Source organism: Sinocyclocheilus anshuiensis, unplaced genomic scaffold (assembly GCF_001515605.1).
Source record: "Sinocyclocheilus anshuiensis isolate Anshui unplaced genomic scaffold, SAMN03320099.WGS_v1.1 scaffold343, whole genome shotgun sequence".
NCBI classification, from domain to species: Eukaryota; Metazoa; Chordata; class Actinopteri; order Cypriniformes; family Cyprinidae; genus Sinocyclocheilus; species Sinocyclocheilus anshuiensis.
In genome coordinates, this window is record NW_015549598.1 from 1,837,239 (window position 1) to 1,848,005 (window position 10,767).

General features: G+C 36.6%; 2 protein-coding genes and 1 long non-coding RNA gene across 20 annotated transcripts in view; 2 read left to right on the top strand and 1 right to left on the bottom strand.

Annotated features, from left to right (window-relative positions):
• Positions 1–4,810, top strand: part of nudcd3 (NudC domain containing 3) — a 6,072-nt gene extending 1,262 nt beyond the window's left edge. The window contains exons 2-6 of the mRNA XM_016447269.1: positions 112–392; positions 871–1,003; positions 1,155–1,298; positions 3,073–3,261; positions 4,226–4,810. Of these exons, the coding sequence (XP_016302755.1) occupies positions 112–392; positions 871–1,003; positions 1,155–1,298; positions 3,073–3,261; positions 4,226–4,336 (858 nt within the window). The 3' untranslated portion in view covers positions 4,337–4,810. The remainder of the gene's footprint in view (positions 1–111; positions 393–870; positions 1,004–1,154; positions 1,299–3,072; positions 3,262–4,225) is intronic.
• Positions 4,811–5,405: 595 nt separating this feature from the next.
• Positions 5,406–10,767, bottom strand: part of LOC107658645 (uncharacterized) — a 16,387-nt gene continuing 11,025 nt past the window's right edge. The window contains exon 3 of the long non-coding RNA XR_001630808.1: positions 5,406–5,494. This is a non-coding gene — a long non-coding RNA (uncharacterized LOC107658645). The remainder of the gene's footprint in view (positions 5,495–10,767) is intronic.
• Positions 7,346–10,767, top strand: part of LOC107658643 (calcium/calmodulin-dependent protein kinase type II subunit beta) — a 67,742-nt gene continuing 64,320 nt past the window's right edge. For 12 of the 18 annotated variants that reach the window (XM_016447274.1, XM_016447278.1, XM_016447280.1 and 9 more), the window contains exon 1: positions 7,348–7,657. In XM_016447274.1, coding sequence (XP_016302760.1) covers positions 7,596–7,657 — 62 coding nt within the window. In that variant the 5' untranslated portion in view covers positions 7,348–7,595. Of the gene's footprint in view, positions 7,658–10,767 lie in introns of all 18 variants that reach the window. The other 6 variants (XM_016447271.1, XM_016447272.1, XM_016447270.1 and 3 more) reach the window with 2 other exon arrangements.

The following is a 10,767-nucleotide window of genomic DNA, read 5'->3' on the forward strand; positions in this document are numbered from 1 at the left end:
ATCTCTATCTCTATCTATCATTTTTATTATGCCACTTTATAGTTGCTGTAATAAACTGAAGAGTCTATTGAATTTACTGTAAGTGTATTTTCTGTCATTTTCTTCTGACAGACGTTTAAGTTATTTGAGAATCTTGCAGAGCAGGACAGAGAGAGGGCAGCGAGGCTGGCAGAGGAGAAGAAAGCCGCTCCTCCTGCAGTACAGGAGCTGGAGGTTCGATCAGAACAGGAGGCTGAAGCTCCTGTGGAGGAGAAGAGGAGCACAGAAGAGCCCACGGCTGTCGCGGCACCATCAGCACAGAGCACAGAGAAACACGGAGAGACTCAGAGCAGCACCGCTGAGCCAGCAGGAGCCGCAGCGCCATCAAACTCTGATTCTGACGCAGCCAACGTGTATGCTTGACTTTTCGATCATTTGCTCCAAAAATATGAATGCAGAAAGACACTAATGTTCAAAAGTTTGGGGTCATTGAGATCAAAAGTGGCGGTTAAGACAATTATAAATATTACAAAAGATTTCTATTTCAAAGAACAAAATATCAAGCAGCACAGCTGCTTTCAACATTGATAATAGTAAGAAATGTTTCTTGAGCAGTAAATCAGCATATTATAATGATTTCTGAAGGATCATGTGACACTGAAGACTGGAAATTTAGCTTTGCATCACAGAAATAAATATATTCAAATAGAAAACAGTTCTTTTAAATTGTAATCATTTTTGACTATTTCTGTTTTTGTTGTATTTTTGATCAAATAAATGCAGACTTTGTGAGCATAAGAAATTTCTTTCAAAAACATTAAAAAATCTTACCAACCTCAAACTTTTGTGCGCTGTTTGGACCTATTAATAAGTTCTATTTCACATTTCCAGTAAACAAGATGGCTTTCAGTTGAATGCAGACAGTTACAATGGCGCGGTTAGAGAAAATTACACCTGGTCGCAGGATTACACAGATGTGGAAGTTCGAGTGCATGTGCAGCCTAACATCGTTAAAGGCCGACAGGTGAGTGTAACCTGCTGCCATCTGATTTTATCAGTGTTAATGTCTTACAGTTTGGCAGAATCTTCATTTTGATTTTTTTTTTCTTGCTGTCTAGTCTTACCGCAAAGCTAATTTGATAACAGTCTGCTTTCCGTTCCGTCTTTGCGTGCAGGTGTCTGTGGATCTGCAGCCGGGGAGGGTCCGCATGGCCTTGAACGAGGGAGGATCGCAGAGAGTCCTGATGGAGGGCGAATTCACACACAAAATTAACACAGAAAATTCCTTGTGGAGTCTGGAGCCTGGCCGCTGCATTCTGGTACACATTATTTGTGTATGGTGCATCTGAAATGATGATAGTCTGATGTATCAGCCTATTATTAGCCATTTTGAGACTGTGTCCGCTTGATGGAGGTTTTATCTCCTCATTGTCAGTTTCAGAATTCACTAACAGTCTTGTCAGTTTATAAGTACTTGGTTTTCAGATGTCTGTGAATTTTAAATGCAATTTCAGCAAATTTGTATTACTGTTATTTTAGTATTATTTATATACTATTATAGTAAATTCATCATTTTTATTTAATATTATTTATTTCAAGTTTTCATTTTATTTCCAGTAAGTAATTTAAGCGAAACAAAAATTCGAAATGTTGCCTTGGCAACTAAAGGTGGGTGTACACGGTGCGATTCTGAAGGTCGGAACGTCGTGAGCTTTGGCACGACTGAGTTTATCCGAAAACGTACGGAGGCAGTCACACATGACACGAATTTACTACGATTTTACAAACTTTGACGTAAGCATTAGGCATATTCATTCATAAAGCTGAACGGCAAATTTGACACATTCGGAATAACAAATAAAAAACAGAACTGTATAATTAAACTAAAATTATTACAGACTATATGGTTTTTGTCATCTTCTGATTGGTCAACTTCAGATGGATCGCCAAATCGTCTCGTTCAACCGCACATACGCCACGAATTTAAAAAAAATCGCCTGCGAGCTCGTACGACAGCAAAAATCGCACCGTGTACGCCCGCCTTAACTGAAATAAGTTCGTTTTTCATCTAATATTTATATTTCATTTTATTTCAGCAAAAATGTTTTAGTAGTTTTAGTTACTGGGTTTCTGTGGGTCTTAAAAAGTCATAATTCGCCCTTACTGTATACACAGATTGAGGCCTTAAAGGAACACTCCACTATTTTTGAAAATAGGCTCATTTTCCAACTCCCCTAGAGTTAAACAGTTGAGTTTTACCGTTTTCGAATCCATTCGGCTGTAAAACTCAACTGTTTAACTCTAGGGGAGTTAGAAAATGAGCCTATTTTCAAAAATAGTGGAATGTTCCTTTTAAAAAGGTCTTAAGATTCATAAGGTCATGGCATTAAATGTTGCATGCACTGCAAAAAAAAAAAAATTAAGATCTTCCTCTGTATTTTTGTCTTGTTTTCCAGTACAAGTACAGTATGTAAACATCCTTAAATCAAGAAATATTTGCTTGAGTTACAAAATGAAGATATGAAGTCTTGTTTTCTGAGATATTAAACAAAATTAATTGAGTTTATTTTTAAAATAATAACAAATCTGTCACTGTGGTATAATTGTTTTCCTTGTGAATGTGTTTTTCTTACCCCTTTGGCAAATATTTGTTCTTTTTTAATCACAAACTCGCACAATTTCTCAGAAAACAAGACTTCTTATCTTATGTCATTTTGCAGCTTGAGTAAATGTATCTTGAATTATGAATCTTTAGACATTTGCACTGAAAAGCAAGACATCACATTTTTGCAGTAGGTACAGTAAAAGTTATTTCCATATTGTTTACCTGGTCTTAAAAAGGTCTTCAAATGTCTTAAATTTGCCTTCATAAAACCTGCAGAAACCCTCTAGTTAACAATAGCAACCCTGTTTTGTATGCATCTTATTTGCTGTCATTAAATTGTATTCTGTATACACTGTATTCTATCTCTAGATATTCTATGGAATTTTATTTGAATAATTTGAGGCAGTGTAAGATGGATACAGGTCTGATATATTTTGTTAGGAGCTGTAGACAGACAGTCATGATGGTCATTTGGACTTTTCCTCCAGCTGTCTCTCAGTAAAACCGGGGAGGTTTGGTGGAGCGCCGTGTTGAAGGGCGAGGCTGAGATCGATGTGAACCAGATCAACCGGGAACGCTCTATGGCAACTGTAGATGAAGAGGAGCATGCTGTACTGGACCGCCTGTCGTTTGATTACCACCAAAAACTCCAGGGGAAACCACAGAGCCATGAGATTGTGAGCAAGCAATGGAAATTATTTTCTATGTTGCTTCATTACTGCTCTGGAATAGTTAGAATAGTTCACCCAAAAATGAAAACTGCTAAAAATGTACTCACCCTTAGGCCGTCCGAGAAATGGATGAGTTTGTTTCTTCATCAGATCAGATTTGGAGAAATGCATCATTACATCACTCACTCACCAATGGATTCTCTGCAGTGAATGGGTGCCGTCAGAATGAGAGCTGATAAAAACATCACAATAATCCACAAGTAATCCACACCACTCCAGTCCATCTGTTAATGTCTTGTGAAGTGAAAAGTTGTGTGTTCGTAAGAAACAAGTCCATCATTTTATCTTAAAACCATTGCGTCTGGCTAAAATACTTGTCTTCTATGCATAATATTGATTTCTCCTGTGAAAAAGTTGACTCGTCTGAATCAGGAGAGAAATATGCACAGATCAAGCATAGTTTACAAACACAAACAGTCCTTAAAAAACATGTGGGTGGATTTTGATGTGAGAGGACAACAGGGGATGGACTTTTTCACTGGAGGAAGCATCATTATGGATTATGGATAGGATATTTTGTCCAGAAGCAACGGTTTAAGTTAATTAATGATGTCTTAATGATGGAATCCTTTCTTATAAACATGCAGTTTTTCACTTTACAAGATGTTAACTGATAGACTGGAGTGGTGTGGATTATTGTGATGTTTTTATCAGCTGTTTGGACTCTCATTCTGACGGCACCCATTCACTGAAGAGGATCCATTGGTGAGCAAGTGATGCAATGCTACATATCTCCAAATCTGTTCTGATGAAGAAACAAACTCCTCTACATCTTTGATGGCCTGAGGGTAAATACATTCTCAGCAAATTTTAATTTTTGAGTGAATTATGCCTTTTAAAGCTTTGGCACTTGTTTGCGTGAGAAACTATCGGGCTATTGTGTTGAAAAATGTTTTACTTTGTGTTTCAGAAAGTCCATGAGATGCTGAAGATGGGCTGGAATGCTGAAGGATCTCCGTTTAAAGGCCAAGAGTTTGACCCCTCCATGTTCAACATCCCACCCAGCGCTGTCCAGCTTTGAGGTCACATGACAGTGCCAGATGTAAAGTCAGCACTTACTGTATCACACACACACTGAAGTACAGTAATGGTGTCGGTTTCTTGCGGTTCTACCAAATGAACATCAACAGTGTCTGCACTGCACATCTCATGCCAATATAACTGATTCGCTGACACTGATTATTGTCTCATGTTTAGTTACTGTTTGGCATGCAAAATGGGCCGATGATCATTTATAATTTTTAGTGTTTTATGAAATGAGTTGATCTTACATTTGCCCAGTTACTGACTGTATTCAGGACGTATTGTTTGTTAGTTTTCATACTATTTCAGTGATCTACAATAGCAACAGTGAAATCCAAGTTTCATCAGATATGTGCCGTTTCTTTAAGCAGATTGCTGGAGTTCACACAGGAGGAAAAAGTCTTTTCACTTGTTTCCATCATTTGCATCAGATTTTTGTGCCTGAATCAAATAAAACCTTTTGCATATGTAATTTTTTTTTTCTTATTGATTGCTTTTTTTATATTGCTGTCACACTGTATTAGATAACGAAGTACTGGTACAAGCACACTTTTCAAGCTAACCATTTCATAAAAATAAGTTTTTTAAAATAATAAAACCCCCAAATTTTGGTCTCTTTAGTTCACCCCACTCATTTTCTATAGGGTTCAGCTCAGAGAACTGGGACGGTCATGGCAGAACTTTAATTTTGTGCTCCGTGACACATTTTTGTTGATTTTGATGTTTGTTTTGGATAATTGTGCTGTTGAAAGATCTAATCATGGCCCATTATAAGATTTCTAGCACAGGCAGTCAGGTTTTGATATATATATATATATATACATATATATAGATATACAGTGGGTACGGAAAGTATTCAGACCCCCTTAAATTTTTCACTCTTTGTTATATTGCAGTAGCAAATGGCTGCAATATAACAGAGTGAAAAATTGAAGGGGGTCTGAATACTTTCCGTACCCACTGTATATATAGATATATATATTAATCTGCTGGTATATGCTATATTGGTATTTGCTAGAATCTGTTATGCCATGTATCTGAGCAAGATGTTCAGGACCTTTGGCAGAAAAATAGGCCCACAAGATTAAAGATCCAGCAGTATATTTAACTGTGGGCATGGGGTACTTTTTTATCGCTGTGTGCACCAAACCTATCTCTTGTGTGCCAAAAAGCTCTTTTTTTAAACTTCACTTGACCATAAAACTCAGTCCCGTTTGAAGTCCCAGTAGTGTCTGGCAACTGAACATGCTGGAGTTTGTTTTCGGGTGAGAGCAGAGGATTTTTCTTGAAACACTCCCAAACAACTTGTGGTGATGTAGGCACTGTTTGATATTTTTTTAAGGCTTTCTGTCCCCAGGACTAAACTAATTTCTACAATTCTTTAGCTGTGAACCTCGGAGAGTCTTTGGCCACTCAAACTCTCCTCCTCACAGAATCGTAATATATCCTGTTGATTGAAAGATCTTAATTTTTGCCCTGATGGTAAAAAAGGGATTTTTTTTTTTAATGCTTTAGCAATTTTCTTACATCCACTTTCTATTTTGTGATGCTCAACAATCTTTTGCTGCATATCAGAACTATATTCTTTGGTTTTATACATTGTGATGGATGATCATGGAAATTTGGCCTTTGTGTTACCTCATATCTATACCTTTCTGTCAAACAGAAAGTCATGGCTGGACAATTTCATGTTTCTAGTCACCTTGGTGCACTAAAAAAATATGTAAGTATGAATGGGATATCCTTGAGATAATTTACTCATAAGATAGCTTAGATTTTTTAGTGATTTTTTTTTTAATGAAAGATCAAAAGGATAAACCATACAGATTTATTTTCACAGCCTTCTTTGCTCATATTTACTAAGGGTGCCAAGCATAGACTTTAGAATTATATTTTTGTGAATTTCTCTGAGACCACACATTCAGGGCTTTTTAGAGATATCAAATGTTTGGAGGTTTGATCATAAACACTCCCTCGGCTTGGTCTTTAAATATGACTGATATTGACAGAATGATCAAATTTAGCACTCAAAGGGAAATATGATAATGTTTTGTAATTATCATTTACATCTGGGTAATTTTCAAATTGTTTGTCATAAATAAACATCTCAGAAAAATGAAAAAAATCTGAAAAATTATGGTGTTTCAAATCGGAATATGACTTTTTGTTACGAAACGCGGCATCATTTTCATACATGTCTTCTGTAGAGGACACCAGGACAAACATCATGTTAATTAGAGATTTTGGGGAAACACAAGTCAATAGGGAAAGAAATTATAGATCAATATTCCTATGAAATATGAGATATTCTTATGATAATATTGCCAAGTTATTACTCCCATTATAACACTTCTTTTTTTCATGATGGTTTGCCCCAAGAACACATTAATATGCAAATTAGATGCAACGTATAGATACATTGAATAGAACGGGAATACCAATTTATTATACGCACATATTCCATAAAGTACAGTAGTATATCAAATCATTCTGTTATATCTTTGTACAAAGTTTGGTTAAAAATAACCTGAAACCCAAAAACTGATTGGTGAATGAAAACATAAAACATTGTTTTTACCTATACATGCCTTTTCATGTACATTTTTTTTTTTTTTTTTTTTAATAACTTAGTCCTGGCGTCCTCTACAAAGGACATAAAATATAATATGAATAAAAAATATATATTTTTTTTCAAAACTGTTTTCCATTTGTTCTCCGTTTGTTTCTTATGCTCCAATCAATGCAATGACATAAAAAACAACAAAATTCACAAAACTTTTTTTTTGTTCTCAGGAGGATATAGAATGACCTTTTAAGTGCGGTATATGGACATTATAAATAATATATATAAACGATACTGAACTGTATATAAATGGTCTAATGAACAGTGTTGGGGGTAATACATTACAAGTACCGCAAGTTACGTAATCAGATTACTTTTTTCAAGTAACTAGTAAAGTTGGTGTGAAACGGAAAGAAGATGTTGCAGGTGTAACGCCATAAACAGAAGCTCCGCTGCGCCCTCCAGCGGTGACTGACGCAGCGGAAAACAAGTGCACTGCAGCTGAACGGCGCATTCGGTGAGAGGTCGGTAAAGCAGTCGAGCCTGCTCGTCGGCGAACCTCTACTCTACCTCGCTCGAATCCGGACCCACGTTTAAGTTTTGTCCTCAAAAATCCCGCAAGTCGAAGACACAGCAGAATAATCGTAGTGCTGGACACAGCTCAGATATTGCCGCGAACGCTGAGGGCTGAGAAATGGCAACGACAACTTGCACGCGCTTCACCGACGAGTACCAGCTGTATGAAGAACTTGGAAAGTAAGATTTGCTTTCTCTGCTGGTGTTTGTGCGTAACCCAAGTGTCTTGTATCGATATCACACATTTCTTGAATGTAAATTCATATGCAAAAGCCCAGAGGAGTTGTCAGGAAGCATTAGAGGGAGTTGCGTTTAACTATACTAGTTATATACTAACTACTATTTAACTATATAGAGTGTATGATGATAAACAGCGATCTGGTGATCATTTTGAGAATGTTTGCTGCTTTTTGGCTTCAGAAATGCATTGAGCATCTGTGGGGAATCCTAAAGGCGTGTTGTCATGACTCATGCATGTTAAAGTGAATGTTTACATATTTACTATATGCACATGCATATGCTTTTTGGCACGTCTGAACTCTTTGCATCTCGCGCAGGATGCACAAAAGAGCTGTCAGGAAACATCAGAGGGAGTTGCATTCAAATACTCCCACTACTGTGTTCATTTTAACTGTCACGTGTGTGCTCATAAACATAAGCCGTCAGGGGTTAATTTTGAGGATATTGCATGTTTTGTGTCCCCTCCGGTGCATTTCATGCAGAAAGCTCAGAGGAGCTGTCAGGAAACATTAGAGGGGAGCGGCATTTAAATACACCCACCACTGTGCATATTAAAGTCAATATTTATGTGCATACAGTCTCTGATTATAAAAATGAGCATGCAGGTGTTAAATCTGAGGATGTTGCATGCTTTTTATATGCTGTCTGGAAAAATGTGAGCTGTTATAGTGAGTGTATTGAATCAAAGATAAAATATGAACACTCGGGTTAATTTAAAGGATATTGCATGTTGATCTAGAGATATTGCATATCTAGAATGCGCATGGGAGTTGCATTAATATGCATGGAAGTATTCAACATAATCATGAGGATATTTCATGGTGCATTTCATGCAGAAAGCTCAGAGGAGCTGTCAGGAAACATTAGAGCGACTTACAGTGAGTATATTTCATATGTCTGATCATAACGATCAGTTCTCAAGGGGTTACTTGGAGGTTATGTTCAGGGTGGTACATTTGAGAGTTTAACCAGACCAATAGGTCGCTACATTGTATCTCTACACTCTCGGAAAAAACGTAACAAAGCTGTTGCTGGGGTGGGATCCTAAGGTAAAAAATCTAAAAGGTACATTATTTACCCCTAAGTGCAACATATTAGTACCTTAAAATACACATTAGTACTTTAAAAGTACATATTGGTATCTAAAGTGCACATATTAGTACATTTTTGTACCTTTTTTCTCAGAGTCTATGTGAAGGGTTGATACAATGTATCAAGAGTTCTATAATGAACCAACGTTACAATGTATCATAAACTCTGGGCAGCTGTGAAGGGTCGGTACATTGTGTCGTTCTGTCCTGTGACATTTGGAGCTGCGAGAGCTTTCCCTGGCGGCTGTTTGCTGTCTGTAATTTGTGTGTGTGTGTGTGTGTGTGTGTGTGTGTGTGTGTGTGTGTGTGTGTGAGACATGCCTGCGGCCTGACGTTAGGAAATTATTTTACTCTCTCAGCTCCTCTTCTCCTCCAGTCAGTCAGTATTGCGTTTCTTTCACTGATAAAAAGGATTTTGTGGTGAAGTAAATACTACATAAAAACAAATGTAATTTCTACATTAAATAATTTAGTTCAGGCAAGAATTAAAAAAATACAGTAAGTTCTATATTACTACTCAAATTATGCTTGTGGAAATTAAAGTTTGAAATTATAAGCATATTTTACTTGGAATTGTTTGTTATGTTTACAAGGATTCTTTAAGTAAATATCAAAGTTATGATCCCGTATTTCCCATCATGCACTAGGGCATGAATAATTAAAAAGGTTAACATTTTCACTGTTTTCGAGTTGTATTTACACTGTTTTATGGTTGCTTTTGTCGTTCGGTTTAGTAACTTACTGTTTTGTGATATCTGGAGTTAATTTTCTACTCAAAATGACCCATTTGTACTCAAACACTATCCACTGATTGTTACTGTCATTGTGTATGGTGTACCAAGTATTGAGGTCTCTGTGTTCATTTGGGTAATAATTATATTTAGTGGGTTTATTATCTTCAAAGGATAACAAGCTGTCTACTTGCTTGCTTACATGTTTGCAAGTGAACCACATGCTTTAATAGCATGGTTGTTTTCCAGTGCTACATTGTACATTGAGTACATTTTATAAACTGTAACTGAGGGAAATGTACTTGAGTATAGCATATTTAACAAAATAATTAAGTAGAAATTACTCATCAAACTCTTAACTGGCCATGTTAAATTTACGTATTTCCTTTGCTAATTTTACCTAACTTAGTTAAGTAGATTTTACTTAATTCAATACTTAAATTTTTATTTATATATATGTGGTTCGGTGAACGTGTTTTCTGCTGCTGTGTGCCAGTTTACCCTAAGCACCACAACAGTGGTTCGGTCTTCCTGACAGGCCGACGGCAGTAAATCAGCTGAATGTCTCCGCTGAGACGCTCAGGCTGCTTCCAGCACTAATGAAACCACAGGTTTACTAACAGAGCACACGAGCTGCAGACAGACGGCTCTCTGGCCTCACTGACTCCAGGCCTCCACCCGGTCAAGGGTGACGAGTGGCCTTCTGCTTTATTAGTTGAGAAGTTTCCATTCTTCTTCTTGAACGTGTTGTTTCTTGTTTTTTACAGTGCACCTTTTTCTACTGAATTATTAAATGAGCCCCGTGTGTATCACCCACAATCATAAAAACACACAGTAGTAGTTGACGGACTTCTCTTAGAAGCTGTTTCATAACTTTTTAAACTTCTCGTTTTAATAAATACTCTCTGGGTTTCATTTTCAGTTCATCTCAACGTAGTGTATTATTCCCGCTCACTGAGGAGAAATAGACATTTATAACTTTTTAAACGTTTTTTGTGTCATTGTCATTTTTGTGACATTTCAGCAGATCTTCACCATACTGAACTGAATGATTGACCACATCCTCAATTTGTGGTGGAGACATGCATTTTAGCCTTTTCTTAACAGCAGTTTTTTTTTTTTTTGATAACTGTACACTTAATGCATACTGTAAGTAAATATATATTTATTTACGATGTTATATATATATATATATATATATATATATATATATATATATATATGTCTC